Genomic DNA, 27,696 nt, shown 5'->3' with positions numbered 1-27,696 from the left:
ATCCACAATCATTTATGTTTATAATCTTTGTAAAAGTGTATACATTATCATCACTTAGTGACAGTTTTCTACAACATTTTGTCAAGAAAAGTGCGGTTTTATTCATATTATTACCAATATTGCGTCTAATCTTACGTGGGTTTTGTGTTAACTGTTTCTTAGATGTAACCTTTCTAATGCAACAAGGAAAATGCTGTGCTTGATTTACTTTAACCAGGTTTCCCAGGAGGTCAGAGGCTTACAACATATGCCTTTACAAATTATGTTTATATGTCCCACCCACCCAGTGTGCCTGCTAAAATAAATCAAGTCCAGTGTTCAACTGATTTTTGCTACTTGCTGCTCCTATAGAACGCAAAGATCCTGGAGGTGACTGAGAAAATACTTTAAATGAAAAGAAACTGACATGTATTTCAGAATAAAGTGATACAGCGGTCAGTTAATGACAGAAGTCTTAATGAACAAGAAAGCAACCTGTGGTTCCTTTTTTTTTTTTTTAACGTAAAATCGCACCAAACGGCACTTTGAGACAATCAATGTAATTGTAATATGATTGTACATGTATGTATTTTAACTTGGAGCAGACGGTTGAGGTAGGAAATAATGGTAATAATAAAAAGTTGAAAAATCTTCTTACAGATCCTAGCAAAGGAATAAACTGAAAGGTCATCTTCAAAGGAGAGAAGCTTTATGCGTTTTAACCGTCACCAATTACAGACATACAGATACTGCTAGTGCAGAAACTAGCTTTACATTTAACATCGTCTATATTTTCCTCCAACCAATTCATTTTTTTTGTCTTCCTGTCTTTTAAATTCACATCTTTGCTCCAAGGAGATACTCTGCTACTGCTCTTTTTTTTTTCTTCTCCTCGAGACATTGCAGACTGTGTACGTGAACCTATCCACCCTTCCTTGCTGAAGGTGGGAGGTGGAGGCCAGAGCTGGCGCTGGTGTCACTGCTCTGTGTTCTTTGTGGCTGTGGAGGAGGAGGAGGGACAGGATTCAGAGTCCTGCGGTGGGAGGTTTAGTGCACTGAGTGGGCAGCAGCTCCAGCATCTGCTCCCTCTTAGCGGCAACCACACTGGGTGTTATTGTTCCCGACAGAGATGAAAAAAAAGAGAGAGGAGGAGGGTGACAAGAGGAGGGGAGGGAAGGGGAGAGGTAGCAAAAGCATGGGACGCGAGGTTAGAAACGTTGGAAATGAAGACAGAGATGTGCAAATGTGATAGAGTTTTAGTGTGTGGAAAAGGAGATGGAGAGACGGAGTGTGAAGTCAGATGTCAGGTGGAGGGAGGGCAGGGAGACCCGTGTTGGGGGGTGGGGGCTCATTAAAGCACCATTAGGGAGTAGGCCGTACCTCCAGACATGCTCACCCAATGACTCACACCTACAGCTTGTTAGAGCGACCACTCGGCAGAGAGGAGGCCGAGTTCAAGGCCACAAGCGAGGTTGTGTGTCAGGGCGCATGGTGAGAAATGGATAAATAAAACAACAAAGCTTCGCATGTGTGACACTTTGGTTTCACAGAAAGGGAAAACCACTTACAAAAATAAAACACAGACTCTCATTCTTTTTGTCCTTTAACTGCTGTAGGAATTTTCCACAAACCAAATATATCTCACTTTTAATTTTAACATGAATATTGTGCTTATAAAACTAAAGAACAAAATTATTAGTGAAATATGGATGTTTTTAGGGCAGCTATGTAACGCATGACTTGACAATGCAAATACTTTATATGTGTATCATTAACAATTCACAAACATTCAACAAACCGAAAATATGATTCCACTTCTTAACAGGTGGCACAGGGGCTTGAACTCAATGGTTCAGGGATGGCTGCTTGGTTTTGGAGGATCCTGTCATCTCCCTGCATTTCCTCTGTGGGGAAGAGCCACAACCAGCTAGAGGTCTGCTTGGAAAGGCCCGGCGTGGATGTGGCTCAGGGCTGTGAACTTGACGGCACCCCTCCCCTGGACCTCGCAGCTTCACGGGGCCGTAGACTTAAGGCAAGGCCAGGCAGGTTTAAAAAAGCTTTACACAAATTCTCGCTGCGCCCTCTGTCCCTGCGTGGAGGGACAGCTGTCAGACAGGGCAGACTCAGTGTGCCGGGGGTCTGCGGCGAAGTTGGCAATCTACACGACTCGTCTTAAAATGCAGACCCCGTCTCGATTACCATGCTTTGTGAGTGTCATCACCATTCTTATCTATGATAGACCACTTGTGGGAAACACTGTTCAGCATGATCCCTCTGCTAGAATATAATATAATGAAATGCACTGACAAAAAAACAGAAACGACAGCTCGACTTGAAGAAAATGAAGTACCGAGGGGTCACCGACGGATGATTGGACTTTCAGGGGGGCAGCCCTAATTGTACCAAAAACAGTGAGCCATTTAGACAGTCTGTACATAAAGTTTAACCATGTTACCTGGATGTGAAAACACATGTGAAGGTTAGAAATGATTGTGGAAACTCTCCAATGAAATACCCATATTGTTTTCAGAGCTTCTATTGAGCTCCTGGTTCAGCTGCTACCTACCTGTACGTACTGAATTTGCACTGGTAGGCAGTTTTACAATGCTGTTAAAAATGATCATGGTCATTTCAGATATGACATGTATCATTTTCACTTTTCCAAATACTTGGATATATGGTCCAGGTGGGGATTAAAAGGGGTAAAAAGTTCAAGTTCAACGGGAATGATGGTCAAAATTAAAGAAATAAGATTCAGGTCATGAAAAAAAGCATAATTTATCTTTAGAATCTGTCCACAGTAAGACATTAGAGACTGTTCTGCCCAGTGTCAGTAAGGTTATACTGGGTGCGTGTCATTTGGCTGAACTCTGAATATAACCATGTAATACACACAATCACACATTTGCACACAAGTTTTCACACATATCTGAAATGTTAGTAATATGTTACTATGCACGAGCATGTGGAATGTGGGAATGGTTTTGGCTCTGGTAATTTGCTGACAGCTCTCTTTGTACACAGCTCTCCTGATAGAGAATGAATTATAAAGATGTAACCTGGCCCACTGAGGGACATAGACTAGATTTTAGCTTACACCTGTAAGGTCAGCAGTTCGCTTGTGGTTTGGCCTGGAATCGTGTGACTGGCACTGATGCATGCAGTTGTTCAACATACTGTACATGATGTAGCTAGGCTTAATGTGTCAGGTTTAAAGCACCTTTTTTTATACAAACACTTTTTTATGGTATTACAGCACTTTTCAGTTTATTCCAAAAGTAGAAGTGTCTTTTTACACACTGCAACATTAAAGGATTTTTCTAATTCTTGTGGCTTTAAGTGCTCTAATCAGTATTTTTCACATTACCAATTGAACAATTGTCATTCTAACTAGGGGTGCACGATATTGCAAAACATCTAATCACAATCGTTTTTCAGACATGGATTTTGATTGGCTGTCAGTGTTTTTATCATTGATCAAATCACCCTGAAAGTGATCCCCACAATATTGTTCATCACTGTCATCGTGAAAGTTGTGGCGTGGTCACCCACTCGAGTTTTTAAAAGTATATATATATATAATTATCATTATAGTTATCGTTTTTCGTGTGGATGACCCTTGAGTCCCTGCACTCAAGTTTTCAAATGACCGTGATGTCTGCTGGTATTAAAAACAAAGTTATTAAATTTAAAAATATATAAAACATTACACCAAATCAGCAAGAAGGGCATGGACAAAAACTCAAAAAAATATCTACTGTGATGGTACATGATGGTGTGTTTGTACAGGACCCCTACATCAAGAGTTGATTAAGTAAATACATTTTCAGGGCCTTTTAATGTGAATTCATCAGTTAGCTGCTCTATATATTTTTCAATGTATCTAATCACCATGGCCGTAAAAAGTATTACATGTATTTGTGATGAAATTTACTGCACATTAAAAGAGGATCCCAATCTCATGGTTTGAGCTTGCTTTAATCCTGACTCTGATTCGTGTCTGTCTTGTCCAGACAGGTTCAGCACTTGGCAGCTCTACTCAGCTTTATTTTAGGAGTGTATATTTATTGCACAGCTATGCTGAGACCACTAGGGTTGCTGCTGTACATACTAACTATAGTGGCCCTTTGCACAGCTTCTTCCAAGCCTATATTGGTCTCTCACGTCAACCTGAGTCTTTAATCCTGCATAATAAGATTTCCTTACCCTTCAAATCTTGTCAAATCCCACTCAAGTCAAGGCCTCCCCAACCACCGTGGACATGTTACAATGGAAGGAGACTTACCATAAATCTGAGCGTCCTGGCATGAGCCTCTTCTTTCCGCAGAAATATGGTTCAAAATCTTGGGTCTTGAGTCTGTGGGCGTAGTCTATATAGCCAGATACTTCCTGTCCAACAGTATTATGATCCCTTATGAAAATGACCGACTGTAAAAAAAGAGAGAAAAAGAAGGAAACCCTCTGTGTAAATAATCATGGCCATCAAACCTCTCCTGAATAAAAGCCAGGAAGGCCAATGTCACTTGTTAAAATTGGACAGATAGAGGGGATCTGTTACAAATCCTCCCACTTTGAAATACAAAGGCTCATATTATATGGTTCAAATAAGAAACGACTCTAACTAATGTCATCCCTCAATGGCCCACCTCGGTGAGGTGGGCCGTCTACAGAATATCCTGCTCAGATAAGTGCGTGGGACTCGAGCTGAATCCTTCGACTTACAGTTACCAGTATCTCAGTTCCGTTCCAGCACACCTACAGTCTGGGCAAGAATGTAGCTTAAAAATTAATACTGTAAGTTGTGTGAATAGTTTAGGCCTTTTTTGGTTAAATAAGGGGGGTAAAGTCAGGTAAAGACAAAAAGGGGGCCTTAAAAGATGATACAACATGTGACTTTCCTTACTAGACTCAGTCTGAAAGAAAATGTTAGATAGTCTAATTTTTCCAGTTTAATATGTTTAATAGTTTTTGGTTTGTTTTAAATAGGTAGTAAATAAAAAGACGCACATAAAACATGTCAGGGTTCAGCATGTCCTCATAGAACTGGAGTTACATTCAGGTAACTACTACATATCCCACCAGATATATACAGTAAACCGGAAGACGTTGTGACCTCCTCCAGCACAGTTTAAATTGGTTTGGTCCAGCTTAGTAATGGTAAATCCACTAGTTCAGTTTTTTTTTTTTTACTTTGACATAAAAGAGTGAATGATAATCTCAAAGATGTTGAAACATATTTGAAGTGCTGGTCGATTTGGAGTCACTTTAAGACGGCAAACTCGATATCCATCTTCTGCAGCAACTCCCTGCTCATTTTGTAGATATCCAAAATGCTCCCACGTTGTAAATTTAAGGCACTTTCTTAACAAATATATAGCTGTAATATCAGTTCCCTCTGACATGTTTTACAGCTCTTCTCAACTCTTTTTTAAATTTAATTTTCATTTCATCGCACACACAAACAACGTGACTCACAAGATTTGCTTTCACAGGGCAACAATGCAAGATCAGGACACCACTGATATTGTAGCTATGAATTTAAATACATTAGAAATGTAACAAAACTGAAATATGCAGTTATGAAACTGTGACGTTATATAACTGCAATTATGGCAAAATCAGTTAATCCCTAAAGTAGACATGAGCTTGGAAAATAGCGATACAGGGCAGTGAATTTGATTAAATTTACTGTTCAAACCACAAATGAGACAATAATTATCAAGCTAGCGCACCCTGCGGAGACCAACCTCCAGTTAACGGCTGTAGCGAGTCAAATTCAGCCAGCACCAATCTCAACGCCAGGGCTCACAGCGGGCTGGAGGCCAGCGGGCTGGAGGCCAGCGGCAGCGCTGGGTCTAACATGTGTAACTGCAAAAACAGACAGTTTGCTGATCCAGCGGGAAGTTGGGCTGACCCGGGATGGTCAAATTTTCTGTTAACCCTTACCCTAACCCTTCCCCCTCCGCTGCTGAATAAATCCCATGGGAAACACTTTAGATATGACTCATGATATGAGTTCTTATACTTGAGACTACTTTTTTGATACTCTGATGTTACTTGCTTTTACTTGTTGTAATCCTGGAACACGGAATCTCCCGTCTGCGTAACAGATTTACGTACTAATGAAGAAAACCTGAATCTTGACTACTGACAGTCAGACCCAAGACCGACGGTTATATCTTGTTGAGTGCTCAAAGAAAATTGAAATATTTAATTGTATTAACCAAAAGGTTGAACACAACAGCCATATACCCTTTGGTCTCCTCAGAATGACTGTAAAAAACTGGGGAGCTCCCATGTCTTGGGGGTTAAGACCTAAAAGAAAAATTAACTACTGGAAGTTAGGGCGACAGGTTGCCTCCCTATAATCCAAACACTGATTTCTGATTAGAACTTCATAAGTAAAAAGAAAAAAAAAGGCTTGGATTCTCCAACACAAACAAACACATAAATCTAAAGACGGCTTCCTGTCTGCTCATCTGAGACCAGGTCTTTGAAGTGAGCCCAAAACCAGACATAACCTGGAAAAAAAGGATGACAAATGATTTTGTCACCGGATTCAGACAAAGCAAAGGAGAGGCAAGTTGTCAAAATCCCCTCAGGTGACAGCGGAACATGAAATGCTCTTTTCATGTTGATTTGATGGTTTAGATAACACGCGATGACAATGGATGGGAAGAACTCCAAACAGAGGACACACTCAGGTGTGAAGAGGTTGTTTTGTCTGCCTTCACAAAGATAAAAAGAAGCTTTTCTTTCTTACTCGAGAAACGGAGGACTCTTTTTGTGTCTGACTTGTCTTGTTTACTCTGAGCATGAATGAGTCCCACTTACGGGCCTACAGTAACGCAGTAAGAGGAGCCAAGCGGAATACCTCAGCTAGTGATATCACATTTGTATAACTGTCAGTACACGGGCCATCTGTGGATCCCTTTACTAAAAAGGCGTGAGATAACTAGCGCTCCAGAGCTCAGAAGAAAAGAGGACTCCTTTCTCTCTGTCTCTCAAACGTTTAAAACAGATGCTATCAGGTTCACAGCTGGCTATGGGCCTGGGCCAGATACCCTATCTACTGGCTTCTGTCCTCCCGCAGCCAACCTTGAAAAGTCATCATCAGGTGAACCTGGCACAGGCAAAGGTGGTGACATTTGGGTAGAGATATTCATCTATGGAGGATATGTAAATTAACAAGGTCAGTGCAACAACATCCTCTAACTTTGATACAGTCTGTCGTCCTGGCCTGTTTAATGTATTTTTTCCAACTAAGAGCCATTCATATAAAGATAAAACAATGGCTCCATTGGCTTTATATATAACAGGCTCCTGATTGGCTGTTTGTTATGCTTCTCTACACAAAGTGCAGCATCTAAACCTCCAGGTTCCTACTGTCCACATTTCCTGGATAATAAGATTAGACTTGCAGCAATGTGTGGCTGCTGTGAATCACAAAAGTACAATTGGGAACAGAGACAAGCGAAAATACACTCATATTTCTGTATTAAATGTGTTTAAATGCATACATTACCAGGCTTGCAGGTGCTCGGTGACCGTGTGGTTCCACTTTGCTTCGGGTTCAGTAACATGTGGAGCATCCAGTGGGAATTCTGACGTGCCCCTACGTAAATCTTTACTTGGATCAACAGCTCTTTCAGTTTGAGAGATCAACCTGCAGAACTCAAACTGGATCCTGACTGGGATCATTTTAAACTTAAACTGAAACAGTTTTTTAAGAGGGATGAGGGATGTAGTCATGAATGATCTGGTGCTTCTTGTTTTATACTGCCGTATTTTAGTAGGATGAGTTTTGTATAGTCTGTATTTTCCTGTTGAGTTCTCACATTTTTAATGTATGTACCTTTTGTTTTGAACTGTCTCTTATGTAAATATTGTTGTTGCCCCGTTTTTTTTAGCTGTGTTCATCAGGAAAGAACATAGGACTTTAAAATCAGGGTGAAATATATTATACCATAAGTCTAAATAAAAAAATACAGCATTACGTTTTACTGACATGCCTTTGACAGGTAAGTCAAAGTTCATTTCGCTCTCAGGGAAAGTCAGACTAATTTATTTGCTGCAAACAACCAACATGACTTTCCAGTCCTGATGTTGGAGGGAGCCTGGGGACCTCCACCTTACACCATGGAAAACAAGTGGAGGCCTTACGTCACCTGCCAGCAATTACCAAGAACAGGTGCTGTGACCTCACAGGGCAGCGAGTGAGAGGCCCCGCTTTATGGCAAACATCAGTCTGGTTAGTGCCTGAGAAGCTGAGCGCTGCGCGGGTCCCAGGTAGAGATCTAGCTCTTTGTGATATTCAATATTCAGTTTGCTCCTCTTTAAAACTCTTTTTTAAAATGTGTACACAGTTGAAGTTTCAGCTGGCTGGAAGGAAAACACCAGTGACCTTAAGACGAAGGTTACATAAACAGGTTAAGAACAGTAGACCAGGAGTTTCCTTTAAATCCATGATCCGTGCAGTTAATAAACACAACAAAGCATCTCAAATCCTCGTGGGTACCCCGCCCTCAAAAAAATCCACCATGAACATGTTTATGTGCTCAGAGACAAACAGTGAAACTTGAACAGTGTTGACAATTGTAATTATTGTGGCCTGTGAAAACTGGAGGGATCCCCTGCCTCTTGACAATAAGTAAAACCCACACAGATGTGAATTACTCCACAAACCTTTGGCTAATCTTTCAAAGCCCCACGGCTGAAAGACAGGGATTTACAAATTCAAGTCAAACAGAAGCTGACAGCAGGCTGACACGTACTGTGCCCCTCCTTTGTGCTTTGACAATGTCCTACAGGTGGGGACACAATGGCTGGGCCACCTGACATCCTGTGGCATGAGGAGGGTATGTCTGAATGTGTGACTGTAGGTGTTTGTTTATGTGGTGTGTATATGACACAGAAAGAGTGTGAAACGACTAAAGAGAGCTAACTAGTGCTAAGGAGCAGCACTTGCGTCAATACAATAGCTACCTGTAACGTTGAGCATTGATTTTATAACAGCTCTGCATTGCCTTCACCGATGGTTTAGAATAAACTCCCACCACATATAAGACGAGCGACTTATGTTGATAGTTTTAAGAAACAGCTCAAAATATATTTTTATGATATTGTTTTTAATTAATTCATTTCAACCTTTGTTTTTAGATAGATCTTTATTGCCATTGTTTTAGGACAAACACAGTTTAGCAGCTCTCAAGGAATATGATAAATAAACACATTGAGATGGTACTTGTCGCTTTTAGTGTAATTCAATATTTCTCGTACTTGTTTTATGACTTTGGTATCTTAAAATTGTTTTTAAAAATATATTTGATTATTATTAACATATAGGATTCATTATTGTTTTCACTCGGTTTTCTGTTTGCCTTTGTTATTGGTTTTATTTCCTGTTGTTAAGCACTTTAAGCTTTATTTCATGTTATGAAAAGTGCTGTATAAATAAAGTTTAGTTGTATTATTATGATTATTATTTACACCAGAGCTCAGTTTTGAACCTTACCAAGTAAAATTTTAAGTAGGCTATCAAACAGCTTTTATCTAATTTGTTAGTACTTCTTTTTCTTTTTGTTAAATGATTAGTACTTTCTTTAATAGGTTGATTTTCACCTACCTATTTTCTTATAATGTTATATATATGTCTTTTTTGTTCATATTTATTATTCTTGGTCTGTGTTTTTGTTGATGTTTTGTTTCCTTTCATTTTCTTACTTAAAAAATACTGGTATTGGATTCATACATGATTCTTACACGGTGACAAATTCTTTGTTGTGCTTCTTTTATATTACATTACGAATCGAGAACAAAGAATATGTATATAATATAAAAAAAAAGGAATATTTTCAGGTCCCATATGGCTGCTCAAAGTCAGACAATACCCCCCCCCCCCCCCCCCCCCACACACACACACACACACAAAAACCTGGTTGCCCGCCCCCATGGCCCCGTCCTCCAGCCCACCTCTGCCCACACCAACCCCCAGTCCAGTCCCTGGGAACAATCCTGCAGTGTCAGGGAGCTGTGCAGGTGTCTTGCGGTGTCAGCTGCCATACTGTTTATTATTGGTGGGCTGCGCTTTAGGAGGAATCCCGGGCCATCACTAACAACTGTGTAAATTTGTTGGGGTAAGGAAAACATGGCCTGTACTACAGGAATGTTTTTAGGTGGGAGCCCTTTTTTAGTGGCAGGTTTTACTCTCGTCTCCTTTCTGGATATACCTTGTGGAGCGTGTGTGTTTGTTTGTCTGTTTGTTTATATCCCTATTAGCTACTGTAAAAAAACATCAGTGGCTTCACTTCCTGGGATCCACATAATGTATTTACAATACTTCAGTGAAGAAAACTATGTCGCTGTTTTACTACCATCACACTTCCATGCCAACATTACTTGATAATTGACTGTTGTCTGTATTAAACCAGTTCTACATGGGGTTGTGTAAAAAAAGACCCTGAGATGACTGCTTTGTAAAATAATGTCCAAGAACACAGATTTCTATATAGTAGGGCTGGGCATTACCTACAACCTAACAATATGTTATGTATCACAAAGAGCTGTAGTCAACCAAAGAAAATCTTGGTCAACTTAAATTCTACCTTCTCTTCAACCAATTGATTGGTTAATGTGTTTTGTCCTTTTTTTTTTTGCAATGGGAGCGTTGTATATTTACAATGCTCCAAAGAGGAGCGGTGACGAAGCCATGAGTATTATGCATGTTTGGAGTTTTTTTCTGGTCGCTGAGAGTTTAAAAAACGTTCAACTTAGAACTCTGCGCTGGTCACTGTTGTTTTTACCGAAAAAATAATCAACAGAGCAAATTGACAAAGGAAATGATCATTTCTTGCAGCCCTAATAAATGCAAATAAATATAAATAAATACATTTTTAGACTTAACATGCTTGAATGAACGTCTGTTTTGAACTTAGACATGCACTATTTGTGTAATGTGAATTGGCTTTGGCTGCCACTGCACCACACGTTTTTTTTTTCAAAAACAGCTGTTACATACAGTAGCATCTGCATTGACACGCGTATCAGAATGGAGTGACTATATTTCCGTATCAATATTTTAAGCACGGTCCTCTTTTAAAAAGACCTTGTAAAATAAAGATGTCCAGTTTACCGAGGAGTAACTCGTTAGCTGCTTCCAGATTAGTGATCCGACTCTCCGTATTGCACAATTCTCTCCTTCAACGTCTCTAATTTTCCCATTACACACATATATGTTTCTTAGGGGAATTTAGCTGTGGTTGTCATTTATCTTACACTGAGCTTATTTCTTCTCTAATTATAGTATGATTCAGAGGAGGCAATTCTTGATGAATGTCCTCTTTACATGTCATGTCCATGGTGGTTATCTGCTTGTTCTTATCACCCATGGCGACAATACCTGATCATTAAAATATCAACTTTCCTCTAATGTCTTCATTGATTACCACATTTCAAACATGCTTTGTGTGTGTTTACGTACAAGTGTGTATTTCAGAGAACTTGGGGAGGGGTTCAGGAGTAGGCTGAGGATGATTATTTATTTGACTTGGAAGTGACTTCACACAGCCGGCTTTTTCTAATAGATGCACAGGAGAAACCATATGTGTCGAGGTGTTTTGCGTCCGTGGGGATCTACCCGAATTACACATCCTGCAGGAAATGTGATCCAGAGCCAGAGCTTACTTACTGGGGAGTTTGTAGGCAACAGAGCAGATCATCGTAGTCACTATGCTACATTAGCAAGCGCAGACTGCTCTGACTTCGTGTTTGTATTACTTTAATGTGAATCTAACACTTAGAAATGATCATGTTCTTAGAAATAGCTCCAGCCCATTGTTCCAGGAATACATATTGGTAACTATTCCTCTGATCTTTTTACTTTAATTACAACAAAACATCAGTCACTGTTGACATTAAGTTCATGAAAACACACCAATAAAATTATAATAAAATAATGCATTTCTGGACTCGAGTTTCAAGAACAAGTTGTCAAACTACACTCAAAACACACAGACCAACACATCTACCACAATTAAAAAATACGACACATTCAACATCCCTTCCCTCGAACTGTCAAGACATCTGGAAAATGACTGCACCTTTAGAGTTGTTGGTGGTTCTCATTTTCTACAAAACCAGGCTAATTGTTTCTTTAAGTTAAGCAAAGTTAACCACATGCTCTCTATCTGGCACAAAAACAAGAGATAGAGAAACAAGAGTGGTATCGATCTTCACTCCAGAAAAGAAAGAATAACAAACATGTATTTCAACATATACAAGTCTGCTTGGAACAATATTGTGTGTCTGATATGTTTTTTCTTATCTTCTTTAACTTTTCGTACAAAAAGTTCTGCAAAAAGATTCATATGACATCTTACGAAGCGATGAACGCCAACCATGACCGGTGCTTTTGGTTTCTGTAAGGTTTAGTCGCCAAAACTACCGTTAAGTTACTGGTTTAAGCCAACAAAAGGTGAGAGTTAAGGCTAGCCATTAAAACCAATTGGTTAGGATTAGAAAAAATGGCGAGGTTTGGTTTAGTATGTCTGGGACATGAACTCCAACGGTAAAACGAAACCTGGCTCGCCCAGGCGAAAGCCCTGTGTTTTGGGACCCAGCCATCACCCCAACCTGCCTTATTTTCTTATTTATTTAATAACATTTCTAGAACTGGGTTATGTTAAATATGTATAACTCCATCTCAGAATTGGCCTTACAAGGTAAGGGCTAATTTATATTGGTAAGTGGCACGTTGAAAGAGACACTTTTTCTACAGCCAGTACATCCAGAACCATGTTTAAAACTGCTGATTGATGCACAACTGTCAAAAAGGCCCACAATGCAGTTATTCCAGGTAACAGCTAAATTCAGTTCAAATCAGATATTTTTGGAGAGGCATTAAGTAACAGATACCACACACAAACCGTATTGTACTCACTCACTCTTTGTAAAATGCGTTGGAGTGTGCCTTTTAGATACAAGTGCAGGGTTGTGAGTTGTTTGTACAGTGCTGTGAGTCACCATAATCTGCTTGAGCACCCTTTAACATACCCTCTCATCACAACCCTCCACATGGGCCGCTGATAGACTGCAGCCACCCTTCCCAGACTTCCCTACACTCTCTCCTGGCAAACGCTGCTGCTTTTCCATCCACTAAAAAGGCTAAATCCAAGTTTAACTTTAAAATAAGTCTATATCTACGAAAATAAATAAAGACTAGGGCTTTGATTGTTTCCATCCTGGAAAGAGATGAACACATGTCAGCTTTGCCCCACGGATTCAGCGGTCACTATGACTTCAAATATTTGAGTGTTTACAATGCAAACACGGTATTTAAAACCTTGTCATTTCTGTCACTGTCTATGATCCCACCCACTGAGCCGTACTGAGACACCTCAACCTCGCATCGAAGAAAAGACAATTTCAAGTTTTTTTGGTTGCAAGTGCCATAAAACGCCTTATTGTGTGTGCATGCAATAAGGATGGAAATAATCAAAAGACATTTCTTTTCCTTTCGTTTATAATTACAGGGTGTGTCACTAGACAGATGTCTTGGCACCGGATACAAAAATGCACAAGTTAACTGTTCAAAAGGACTTCTTGCCCTACATGGTGTTTTAATGTTATATCTGTATTCTCTTAAAGCCCGGCACAAAGGCTAGCCAGGCCACACAAAATGGTGCAAAGAAAACTTTTCTTTATTCTCTGCGACACATTATATAGCACTATGATAGCAGTAATACACTTTATTTATATAGCACCTTTCATAAAGTAAAATGCAGCTTAGAAAAACTAAATTAATAACACAGGTATTAAAAAAGAAAACACAGAAAGTGGAAAATAATACAATAGTAAAATCCTAAAAAGATAAAATAGGATAATGCTTGTAACAACACAAGTTAAATATAATAAAATAAGTATGAAAAATATCAACTAACAATGATTTTAAAAATGGAAATTAATTAAAATACCATAACAAGTTAAGTAAGTAAGTTTTATTCTTGATGACAAGATTTCCCAATTTGTGAAAGTTTACAAAGGACACAATGCCAAATAGTGGTTGGAGGATATGCGATCTAAAGCAAATATTACATACAATATACAGCATGCAGTATATTTGGCCTACCTTAATAAAATGGGGGGGGGGGGGGGGGGGGCAAATAAGGATGCTAGAATATAGGGATGTTTGGTTGTTGTTTAGACGTCAGTTTAGCAAAAAAGCAGATTTGTGCATTTGTTTACCCCAACTGCTCTCCAACTGCATCCATAAACAGACTGCATTGGTGTTTGTGCAAGAGACGGAATAAATAAATCCAGAAGCAGGTGTCCTCCTATTGGGCTTTCTAAACACCCAATGGTGGACAGCTACGCCCAGTGAGGTTAGCCATGAGGGCAGAACAACTGTGGCCAGATACCAAAGGGGAAGCGGCTCGGTCAATCAGTAAGGAAGGCAAGGCAGCTAACTCAACCCTCGGCTGCGTTGGCCTCTGTCTTTTTGGAGAACTCGCCAGTAAAGCCATCACCACAAAATAAGTGGCTTGAACCCACATACTTCAAATTACAGGGCATTCAGAATCAGAAAATGCTATCCTGCTTTTTGCAATTGGTGTTTTAGAAAATCTATTAAAACCTCCTTAGTTTGGCCCACGGTGTAGCTTCGCTGTTTTTCTACGACTGCATCAGTTCACATTGTCTGGGGGAATTGTGCTTTGTTTGTTGATTTTTCATTGTTCTCACAGACGATTTAGTGTAAAGTAGACATAGCTGCATGAAAATATTGTAGTTTGACAGAAAAAGCAGCAGCATGGTTTCTGATCTGGAAGTTATGGTGTCTTTGGAAGACATGTTGGATGTGCCTATTAGCTCTAGAGCTCACTGGGAAAGAGTAACATAGTCACACCATGCTCCTACTGTAGTAGTGCCAAAGCAACTTCCTGCTGCAGCTTAAAGCAGGGATGTGAACATGAAAACATGACTTGAACTGCTTTCTAAAATCAATACTTCAAGTAGCTTAACAGTCAATCTTTGTACAACCCAATTTAATGTTGATTTTTGTGACAAGGACTCCAAACAATAGTCCTTTATATAATTGGCCATATGTTTTTTTACTCTAGGAATATATTCTAGGAAAGTATTTTACTCAGAGCGCAAACCCAAATGAAAGAAAATCTGAGAGGAAGGTCCTTGGTGGCGTTGGAAACAGCACAGTGCTTTTGCATGATTTGCATCACTATCTGCTATGCAGTTAAACACACAAGGAGTTAATTTTTAAAGAGGCACTTTTACTAGACACACTTATTTTTACTACCACAACAACTAACTTACAATACCCCAAAGTCTCTGCTCTATCACCAGATAAAAAGTCAAAGAGATCTCTTTAAAACATGTGTTAAAGAAGAGTTAAAGGTTGGAAATCCTTGGCAGGTGGCACACATTTCCCTGCTCCCTACAACTGCAGCTGATAAAGGCCTTCTCCATATGGCAAATAAGCTGTCAGCTTGACAGGTGGCATCACTTACAGCGCTTGGTACAGAGCCCTGTAACAGAAAAGGGGTAAAGTTTCTGCTCCATGGAAGAGGGAAAAAAAAATCCTGCCCCTACAGTAAATTAGTCGCATGCCTGAATTCAGGGAGGAATTACGGGTTGAGAATAGCAGGCGGGTCTGGCACATGTGGTAAAAACACAAATCAGTCAAACGCCATCTCAGCTACGGATTTCAGACACCAAAGTGACCAAGCAAGGCATATCTTCTCCCTCCCATTCACTCCTACAATTCTTTTCCACATTCCACTGGCTTTTAAATTACCAGTGGGAAGAAGAATACAAGTTTAGCCTAAAATACATGTGAAAGCAGTGCAACAGAGTTGCTTGTCTACTGGTGAGTTTGTGAAAGCTTGTCTACAAAAAAAAGAAAAAGAAAAGAAAAGAAGGGAATATGGTGTCATTAACTCTGTGGGCACTTTAATCCTTTCTGTTGCATTTCCTGTCCTGTTGAGGGACCACGTCTTTCATTCTAATGTGCAAGTCTGAGGGCTGGCACATCACAGCAGCTGTCCACATGTATGGGCTCTTTGGAAATATCACTACAATGTACTTGTGTGTCAAAAATGATATTGCAAGAAGACACTACTCTGAGGTTTCTAGTTCCAAATAGCATGTGTCATGCCTTTGTCCTGCATCTATATGTCAAATGAATGCATACAAGTTCAGATTAAAAAATAGATTCTAACAGCATGTTGCAACCCCAAAAAATGATTTCCAAAGAAGCACCTCAGGGTAAATCTGAATGTCAAAATACTGACCTCTGTCAGTATAATTACTTCAATCCCACAAATCCCTCCAAACATTGAGGGTAATATATATATATATATATATATATATATATATATATATATATATATATATATATATATATATATATATGTATATATCTATATATATACATATATATATATATATATATATATATATACAAATTAATGCCTGGTGTTGATTGTGGTCATTGGCAGAAATATCTTTAATGAAAATGGTCATATATGAAGAATAAAGTTCTACCGCAACTCCTTCACCCTAATCACTGTAGGCAAATAAGTACATTCTAGAGACACTAAGAAATCCAATCAGTGTTTCATTTAGCAGAAATGCTTGTCCTGAACCATTGATGTGCAATAAACCTTCAATTCATGTTCTATATCTTCAGCTATTTATTCTAAATTGTCTTTTTTTTTCTTTAAGATTATGACAGGACAAGTGCAGCTGTGAGCACATATGAGGAATGTATTTTCTCGACTGAAATAAGCAGTAATCGTCTTTCAAAGTACAAAACACTAAACTGCTTACACACAGAGCTCTGCTTGTGCAGGTGTGTGAAACTGGTAACAGTTTGTGTGATTTGTAAAGCAAGCATTTATCAAGATCTGAGTCCCTGAGAATTTGTCTATGAATGCCTGACACAAAAGTTTTGAGGTTTTCTTGTCTTTGTTTTACAGTGGGGAGCTGCTCAGAATCTAAGCTACTGTGTTTTCTTGGGGGAACAAAGGCGAGACCTTGAGGTAATCGTAGCTGTGGTAAGGATTTTATTTCTCATGCATCTGTGTTAAAAGGGGGCATGCAAACAATGTTACCATCTGTGGTAGACGCCATATCATCTGTGACAACTGATTCAACACTGTGGAAGAACAAAGTTGTTTTAACTGAAACTGATATGCTACAAAATAAACACAACGTTAAGACTGTCAGTCATCACTTTACTGGGTTGAAAAATTTAATTTTCAACACATTTCTAGTTTATTTTAAATATATATTTACAATGGATTATCAATAGAGCAGTTAAAGGATTTAGACGGTACGGCTCTTCTTGACTCAACTCACTTTTTTGGCACTAGTTGGCCTACTTTTCCCTTTTCGTTTTCCACTGCAGATAGTAGCCGGTTAATGTAATTGGGATTCTCAATTGATTGCCAGAGCGGTACCACATGAATTTGTCATCTTTATGGCGTAGTGTAGGGCAAAATTTGCGGGCGGCTGTATTTTAAAATGTGGCTATCTAAAAATAGCACATACAGGATGTCCTGTATCACACCAGTGACGATTCCCCCCGACCAATCAGTGGTCTGCATTCCACCTTCTAGTATCGACTCAGCTTACTTCAAACTTGGTACAAAAAAAGCTACTACCGATGACTTTTGTAAATGGGAAACCAGAAAAAGAGCGAGTTGAAGTTAAGTATAAGACGTATTTTTTGATCCAGAATGTACCTTATGTCATTATTGGCTTACATTTGTTTTCTTATGATATTATCAAAGGTATGAGTGGGCCACAGAAGATTTTCAGATTTCAAATTGAACTGCCGCATTCTTAAGTTTGAGAATTACTTACATAGCCTAAACCTAACAACATGTGGGACATGGGGTGTAAACCCAAATTTTCAGTGTCAAAGTCCGGTGTGTCTCATACTTTTCTGTGAACCCTGAAGAATGTGGCACTTCTGTCAAAACATATGTGGAGAAGAAAATTAGTAGTATAAAAATGTATGTTGTGGGTAACATGATTGCAGAAAATCAAAGTATTGAATGCCAGTGCCATTTAAACAACAAAATTATTTTCCAAAAACGTTATACTGTTTAATTATTATTTGAGGCGGTCTTGGAGCTGTGTCCCCATCATCCACAATTGCTTTTAAAATCTTTTCAGCTTCTTCTTGTGTGTGACCTCCAATTTTTTTTTCTGCAAAGCACTGAGGGACAGACATGTCCATCAACAGTAAATTCAAAAGTCAAGAGGATTTTGTATGCTATAGACCTGAATATACTCAATTTGGACTTTTCTGTGTTTGTATGTCTCAAAATCAGGTTAGAATCGTTTTTTAGTATGAGTCACTGCGACAAGATTCCTTTGGTATGGAGCATTAGCTGCTGCATCTGAACAACTGATTTAACACAGAGATGACGTGCAACATCTGATGCTGAACTGCCCATTACAAACATCCTGCAAGTCATTCGACTGGAAACAGAAACAAATTCATCTTGGTGGGTCCGAATACTTGTCATTGTCACCTTGGAGACAAATCATTATGAAGTGGTTCAAATTATCGTACAGAGTTACCCACAGTGCAGCTATGCAAGAAATTACACAGTACCCTTAGTTCTAAAGTGGGCACGAACAAGGCTGCCACAAACAACTTTATTTTTGAGTGCACTCCCTTCCTGTTATTTGAGGCGGATGTTTTAACAGATTTTTGAGTGGAGGCAAATGCATGTTACATTGGTCAGCTGCAGCTCAACAGATACAGCAGTGCCCCAAGCTCACAAAGTTACTACTTTAGGCACAGATGTTGGCTGCAGTGACCACAACGATGATCCGGCAGCAGTAAACACATACCAATCTTTCACTCTGACACATACTAGAATTTAAAGAGACTAGCGCAATGACTGGAATCTGAAGGTCTACAGCTTACAGAATTCTTCTGCTGTATTTGTGGGTGCTGCATACATATTGCCAACATCAGTCCTCTAGATTATAAAACTTATGGGGAAAGTCTTCGGTGATACAATTGTTAATAACGGTCATGGAACAAAAGACGACAATTCCAAAAGTAATCTCAAACACACTTGCATAAAATCAGTGGTCTTCAAGGCTACACAGGAGTGATAACAGATCTCTGCAACGGGGAGAGGCAGCTGTGCATTTGACTGAAAACCAGATGTTTTCCATTAGATTAAATTAGGGGGTTTTCACACCTGCCTTGTTTAGGTCGGTTGAATCGAACCCTGATTTATTTTCCCCCTTGGTGTGGTTCACTCTCTGAATTCTCGTGATATCACGCGTCAATCGTAGAACCACATATCACATGAAAATCCACCTTGTCAGGGTCCAAGGAATGTGTTTTTGTCCATAGCAAAGGTGAGCTGGCCAATCAGCATCCTGTGAGGAGCGGCAACACGAGACGTTCATTCAAGCAAAACAATGGTGGCTCGTTTAGAGGTTAGCTTAGATGCTGCAAAAGTATCATTTTTATCAGAACTGGAGAGTTTTCCTTCATTGAGAGAAGAGAATGGAAAATGCAAAATATGTTTTCTCTTTTCTCCAGACTGCAAGAGTTTGACAGACAAATGTTCACCTAATCACCTCTCAACATCTCGCTGCTGTAGATGCTAGATTTATGCATCAAATACGTGTAAATATCTGGCCAAATGAATATTGGGCTTATTGTTAATGATCATTATTTTACTGGGCTCTGGAAGTCTGTCAAAATTTGTCAGCTTGTTCCTGTAGGATTCGCAATCTTCGCTGGCTAATGTGTTTGCACTCCGATATACAGTACTTCCGTTGCCAAACTGCGTGTGCACACTCCGGAACACATGACCTTGTGGTTTGTGTTTCGTAGAGATTCATTTTGGTTTGCTTGGACGTTTTTCTGTGTGAAAAGAAACCGAACCAAGGGAAAAGTTTCCGAACTTATAAACTTATCTGGACCAGAGCAAACAAAGAATGTGTGTAAAAACGCCGCTACTCTTTTACGTACATCAGTGAGATAATACAATTTATATATTATTGTATAGCACAGTTTATACTGTTGGAAAAGCGGAATTCTGACAATTATTTTGTTTAGAGCAGGGTTTTTTTTCACAGAATGAAACACATTGAAAACTTTGAGTTAAAGTTATAAAGTTATTTCTGATAACACTTGAGAAAGTGAAAACTCAATGAACCCGGTCAAACAGCATGTCACCTCATGCAGTCTGCAATGAGTTAGGGATTGAATTGCATTAGTGATCCATTCATTGACAGTTTCAAAAACACCCTAATAACATTTCCAAGAACTGTAAAGGTGTTGGACCTGTCCCTTTCCTGCTCCAACTCAAATCTACTGAAGCTTCACAAATTAAAAGCAAAGACCTCACTTATAAAATACAAACATGTTTCTTTAATCTGTTGCACTGAAACCACACAGAGCCGGGTTTGCCAGTTTTTCTGATCCTGTCAGTACAGGAGGTAATGTCCACTTACAGTCTGTAACCACGGAAAAAAAGCTTGTCTAAAGGAGGTTTATATGATAAATATTCAATAAATGTACTTAGGTAGGAAATCCAAGTGACTTTGATGTGCTGGGAAGCCAACACAGGTGTAAACCTTCACTTCAGTTCAGGTGTGTAAAGCAGAAGGCGGAGGGGAGAGGAAAAAAACAAGGATGTAGAAAGGGAGTTGTCCTCAGAATTACCTCTGTGAAAACACACTCACCAGAAAGCCCCTAAGACAATATTATTTTCCTTCTTTCTTTGTCTTGGACAAAGTGTGGTTGAGTTTTTGTCAGATGAAGTGAGACTAAGGGATTTAGTGTCTTTATTTCCCATGTTTTTTACTGACTACATGTCTGTGTTGGGATCTAAATGTGGCGTAGATGTTCACTAGTAAAACAATTGCCTCTTTGCTGTAGTACAAGTCCTGAGTAAAAGTAGCCTCCTTGGGATGGGTTGGGTTGTAGAGTCAGGCATTCAAGGAAACATTGTGAATCTAATACGACATATTCCAACGCTGGAGGATGGTCTGGCTACATCAGCTGAGCTGTTTCGGTGATGTAAACATGATTTTTTTTTTTTTAAACATAACTTTCATAGTATGTGTACAACAGACAAACAAAAGAAATACCAGTGATTCAGAGTGTGTTTATTTCTGTAGCCTTATGTCTGAATGTTGTTGTTGCAGGATGTCTAAAGGCCACTAAAGTCCATGACCAACCACATAAAGCTGTAAAAAATGACTGAATCTCAAAGTCATTTCCTCAACATCTTGCATCCTCTGATACAGGAAGCCACAAAGTAAATGCTTAGAAAAGTTCACCGTGATGGTATCTACCAAAATCCAAACACCATGCTTAAATTCAGACTGAGGTGTGAGGATACCATTTTGTGGGAAGAATCTAATAGCTGAAGCAAAAGAAAGATGGATGTCTACACTTTCTTCAGGTATTGTTTATTAGATAGTTTCAAAGGAAATTAAATATAGAAATACAGATTTGTCCCATAATGTGTAACGATGGTGTAAAATGGATTTTTAAAAGGTCTGTAATTGAAAAATGTTCCTTGAGGACCCGGTCTCAAAGTCAAGAATCTTTCTGAACAATACCCGCCTCACCCTGTAATGCTGATGTTTGAGCTTTACCTGTTTTTTTTTTACATTATAATGTGTAAACATTTAAATTAGGTGTTTGCACATCATAAAGTCTTCTTGACAGGTGTAGAGGAGAGAGAAGAATCCCACAAATGTGTAAGGAGTGTGAAATAAAAAAGCCTGAAACATAAAACATACTGTATCAGCCAGCTGCTCTAAATTGGATTTTGTTTTGCAAAATAAATAATAATTTTACTTAGAAATTAAGAAACATTTAGATGAGTATTGAGTTCTTTGTGTGTCATGACAAATCTCAGGTTGAGAAGCTCAACATCATCTGTAATTTAACTGCAGTGCACATACTGTACTATTCACAACAACGTACAGTATTTGCATTAACATACCAACACTGTACTGCAAAATTGCCAAACTCCTACAACTATGTATATTATAATCTAGCAATTTCAGGCATTGGAGCCCTTATCAAAAATGACATAGTAGTGTAAGAAAGTCTAACTATGACACCATGGATCTAACAATTATGAATGCACTTCAGAAGTCCGACTTTAGCACACATTCTTCTTCCATGAAATCCACTTATTCCTTGTTCCCACTTTTTTTTTTAGCCTAAACTAAAAAAGACTTCAAAGTCACTGGGTGGGGCACAATTTCCTCCTAAAGTGTTTGGAGATTAGTCTGATCTTAGCAAATCTACCAAAACGTAATTTGCAGACATAATACAATTACCTTCCTGTTCAAAGCAAGTATGCCATACATTATTACAAATCATCTTCAGAGACGTTTCAACATTTTCCAGGATCCCCGTTCAAAATGTTAACATTTGTGGTGTGTGTCTGTCGCAGTGGGCTTCTCTTTGAGGGTTTGAAGTGAAAAAAGCACTTTTCTTATTGTCAGCTCTTGCTCCCACTGCACATTAATCTGGGCAGCACAGCCAGGGATTAGCTCCAAACAGAGGGGAAGTCCCTGCACGTTGATCTCACATGAACCACACACAACTGAATGCGCCAATGCATGTGCATGCAAACAAGAATGCATACAGTACATGCATGTGGGACTTAAAACACACACGCACGCACACACACACACACTCACGTATACACACATAATATTGATTCCAGTCCATGAGCTAATGAGAACCAGTCTTTCTAACCACTCACTGCATGTGACATGATGGAGTTCCACTGTATTAAATGTGTTAACATTTATGAATATAACTGAGTCAAACCAGGAACCACCGGTGTGCTCAAGGTGGCAGGGTGGCCTCATGGTTACAGCAACCACACTGTAACTAAAAGGTCATAGAGGCATGATTCATGCGATGGCCCATATGTCCATCAAATTAAATTGAAGCCAAACCCTTCCATTCACTGTAACAGGCTCTAAATGTCAGCTGAACGCCAAATGCGCAAATGATATGCTTCAGGTCTGGGTTACGGCCTTTAGAATACAAATGAAGCTTTAAAATTCATTGGTCAGCAACTCTGTGCTTCACTTAAGTTCATATGAAATTGATTGTGAATGAGGCTAGCTTCACTTTAGAAGTCTGCAATACATTATTGCATGCATTCTGCATGGTCAGGTTGGGTTTTGTTCCTAAACTATTCATTTTACAACTTGGCATTAAATTTGCTATGTTCAACATTTCCATATTTATAATGGATCACACGACTACTTGGATGTGAAAGAGGTCGTTTTTAGACAAGCTGTAAACCTAAATGCCTCTGGATGCAACTGGATAGACCTACAAGGAAATCAGAGCAACAAAACGAGACTTCTTTCTGAGTTGAAGGACAAATGGCAAAAGACTACAGCATGCAAAAAGTTCCACATCAAGCCCAGTTCAGACCAAAGATTTGCAACAAGATGAGTTGAAACTTTTAGTTGCAATGCACAGGCCTGCAACGGTCTGAAGCCTGCCAGTTTACACCAATGCAATGAGATGATACGGTGTATCTTCAGCAACAACTCTCTGTACTTGTGCTTTCATTTCTGAAATTTCAGGCTTTTCTTTGTAGCTGGATATAATCTATAGCATCTTAAAATATGAATGAGAAACGGGATAGTGAGATCAACCTCGCTCTTTCTATCTTTTCATCTCTTGCGTGCTTGTTGAGCCTCCGTCCTCCATGGCTGTTGAAACAGGTGACGTGCCTTACGTTCTAAAACCATCGGCTGGCAACTGCACAAGCTGAGTCACAGGCGACACCGCCAGCCAGCTTGACTTGAGATGAGACAGCTCACACCTCTGAAACTTTTCCCTGCAACTTTCTAACAGTTTGGTCTTGTTCTTTAGTTCTGAACTGGGCTTCAACTGCAGCCATCTTGGTTGTATTTGAAAATGCCGGAACAGCGGTCCTCTTGACTAAGCTAGTTTTACGCTTGCTGTAGTGTCCCTCGAGCGTGGTTGTGCATACCAAAGATGACATCATCACCTATTTTGTGTAGAGCGTGAAGACTCAGCTATCGTACCAAACCCACCCCATATGAGATAAAGGGTTGTGATTGGCCTGCCCAGGATCTGGACGGCTGGAAATCTGTCTGAACAGAGGGGGACCAGACGTTTCTGCCAGAGCAAATAAAACATAAGCTTGCAGATTTGTCTGGTTCTCAGGCTAGTTCCCCTCATTCTCTATAGAACTTTATAATGTCTATCAACTCATTGTTTTGGAATTCAGGCCTGCAACTTTACTGTTTCCTTTCATCGCTTTCACCAGCATTGTTTTCTACAGCAGCAGGTAATTGTTTTCTGCAGGGAAACTATTGCATCTCAGTTAGTGGAAATAGGACAGAGCCCTGAGCTATGATTTAGCATGATTACACAGGTGTATTTTAACATAAAAAGCACTGTGGAAGGTTGATTGAGACCAAACTGTCTGAACTTTGCTCTCTGCCCCTCTTTATAAAAGATTACTATGATTTTTGTCTGTTTTGAAAGCCATACGAAGGCTTTTCTCCACTACACTCATTCATTTGGAAAAAAAAAGCGTAGTCCAACTTCAAATACAAACTTAGTTTTTGAGCTTTTGCAGCTGTATAAAGAATTATGTGCCTTTGAACTGAAACTAACACACACACACAAGCACTTTAATAGCCCTGCTCATGGCAGAATGATGAGTTGTTCCGTGATTATTGTTTACCCTGCTTAAAATAACTTATTAAACAGGTGCAGCGTTATCAGAGCCTTATATTTGTGGACACATTCCCAGGCAGACAAAGCCACAGGTGTAAGGCTTTGAAAGGGAAAGTGTACACAGAACAATCAGTTCTTAAGACGGACAAATGACTGCTGGGGCACGGGCTGGGCAGAGCTTAAGGGAAATGTTTGCACTAAATTCAATTACTTTTGTTCATTGGGTCAGTATTGAAAGTGTTTGTTAAAGGCAGATTCTTACAGAGCATTATTAAGTTGACTATGACTATGAGAGAAATGCTCAAGGTGATTCACTGTGTAGCAACCATAGTAATTGAATAAGGCTACATCCACACTACTATTTTTCTATTTAAAAACGCATAACTTTTGCTACGTTTACGTCTTGTGACTACACTACGGTGTTCCTGAGCCTGTTTTAGTTTGAAAATTCCAGGCTCGTGTTTCAGTCTGAACGAGACCTTTGGAAGCGATGACCCAAACACCATCGGAAATATGGTATATATGCTGATATAAGGTGGGTTTCCATTAGGCTCTAATACCCGGAATGAGGCGGGTGTATCTCGCCAAAACGCCTCTAATTTGCATGTGAGCAGCTCGAGCGGCGATTTTTTTTTCACTTGTTGGGGAGCAGGGCCATTTTTTTCCCCTGAGAGAGTAGTTGCTGATTGGATGGAACTCTCAGCGGGGTGTGACGTGTGGTAGTACAGACGCCACAACAACACGGAGAAGTAGTAGAAGTAGACACTTTTATCCAGTGGTGGAGTAGTTTACAGGGTAGAAAATGATCTGTGCACGCGCATCTTTGCACAGGCTTGCGGCCAGGTTGGATTCTGACCTGTGGTCCTTTGTTCACCTCCGGAGTTTCGCAATTCTCTCTTGAGCCTTTTTTTTGTCATGGAAGCACAGCGAGTGACGGCCATTTGAGAGGGTGTGCCCTGAAACTTTCCGAGCAGCCACATTTTACCCTAATGGAAACAAGCCTATTGCTTTTGTGTTTGCCATGGCTTCCACTGGCGATGGATAATGCTCCCAGTACCGCTTTAATATGTTGCCAAAATTGTCAGGGTTTTATTTTTTTGTCATTACTGTTCTTCATCATTGCTGTATTTTCTGTATTTTCAACAATAGAGTAATTTTAGACAATATGCTTCCTATTAACACCGTCTTGGCATGCTCAGTGTACGCAAATGGTCACGTGATATGCATTTTCAGGAGTGTTAATATGAACAAAGATTATTTCTAAGCAGGATGGTCAGAGCCATCTTTATGTGTACCATTGCAAAGAACTTTGACCATGGTAGCGGGCCAACTTCTGCAAAAACTGACTTGTGGCAAGTTGCAGTTTTCCCAGAAGTAGAGTAGCATGAAGCATGGGGAGGCGTCTTTTATGCACTGTTGTATGTCTGTTGCCTTGCTGCTAGAAAGAAACTGAAGATTGATGGATTTAACTGCTTCATATTTATCCTGGTAAGTGATCAAGAAAACTGAGTTCTCAAACTAGTGCATGTCACCCTTAACGTCATAACAACTTATAACAATTGCCATTTTCTCTTGAAAAAGTCAAATGACCATTCTATCCATCTCATTCTATTTCTTTGGTAGCAACACTTGTAGGACTGGGTCACTTTTCCTATGGCTCATATACAGCAACATTTTCTAACTTCAAATAGGAAGATTTGCAGACATGCCTTGTAATTAAGTCTATTTGAGGAAGCAAACGAGGTGACAGCATGACCAAACTTGCTACGGACGTTAATATACATCTAAATTTCCACTTTCTGTCAGGAGGGACAGTGCAGACGCTTGGCCTCCCTATTATATCTACATACATGTTCCTTCTGAAAAAAGTGGTAAGATTTTATTGGTGGTTAAATGCAGATAATAATTTAGGTGGTCAAACACTAACAAATGAAAGACCTGCAAGAGATTGATTTCCAGTTTGGTAATTAAAGGTTGAGTAGACAGAAATAAACACAGCAGAGGAAGGTTATGATTAGGTCTTTGAAGATGCAGATAGGCTTCAGGATAAAGAAAACTATATTCGGAAAACTGCATGTTGTAATAGAAGAGATATGCCTATATAGCACTGGAATACTGTACATCAAAGTTCAGACCTCTATACAATTTGAGTGACTGAGCTGCACACACAATCCTCTCAAGTGCTGTAATCGTTTAAGGATGTTCAGATCATATATCAGAATGGCATGGCAGATGCACAGAGGATTCAAAAAACAAAGACCAAATGGTTCAACTGGAGCCAACAAGTCCCCCAAGCGGTCCCAGGCCCTCATTAGCATTTTCTCATCAAAACCATGCAAATGGTTTATGTGACCGCTTCCTGATCAGTCATCTCTATGGTTAGGGTATGGGTAGGTTAAGGTTATGGAGAATGTATGGTTTGGGTTTCAAAAAGTAGTTGGTAAATGGTGGAAGGGAACAATCTTCATCGTGGGGAAAAGAACAGCATCTTGGTTAAGGATAGGGAAAGAACCCTGTCATGGTTAAAAAAAACAACACTGGTATGAAATTCAATGGGAACAGCGGTTTTCCACATCACTTTAGTGAGCCATATGCTTTATTTATGCATTTTACAATTTGCTGTTGTGCTGCTTCTTGATGTAACTGTTGATCTGCTGCTGATAACTGTTATTCATCTTTATTTCCGAGACTATACTTAATAGGGAGACACCATTGGTGGTCATCATTCAGTTTTCCAATACATTTTGTCTCATAGTCTATTTTTGTATACTTCTGTGAGAATTAAATACTTTTCAAATAAAAAGTACTGAGCATTTTCACATTTAATTAATAACTTAAGAACTAGTGCAAATGAACAAAAATGAATGAACATAACAGTTAATTTATTTGCAGCTACACACTACACTATGTTGTTTTTATCAATTTCAATTACGTAATTGAGAAACCTTGTCCAATTT

General features: G+C 39.4%; 1 protein-coding gene across 1 annotated transcript in view; it reads right to left on the bottom strand.

The window, feature by feature from the left end:
- Positions 1-27,696, bottom strand: part of cfap299 (cilia and flagella associated protein 299) — a gene marked incomplete at both ends in the record, with an annotated part of 76,332 nt that overhangs the window by 10,062 nt on the left and 38,574 nt on the right. Inside the window, one exon of the mRNA XM_083912331.1 lies at positions 4,265-4,407. Coding sequence (XP_083768457.1) covers positions 4,265-4,407 — 143 coding nt within the window. The remainder of the gene's footprint in view (positions 1-4,264; positions 4,408-27,696) is intronic.

Source organism: Echiichthys vipera, assembly GCF_963691815.1.
Source record: "Echiichthys vipera genome assembly, chromosome: 4".
Taxonomy (NCBI): Eukaryota; Metazoa; Chordata; class Actinopteri; order Perciformes; family Trachinidae; genus Echiichthys; species Echiichthys vipera.
The sequence above is the reverse complement of the archived record's forward strand: the minus strand, read 5'-3'. Positions and strand labels throughout refer to the sequence as shown.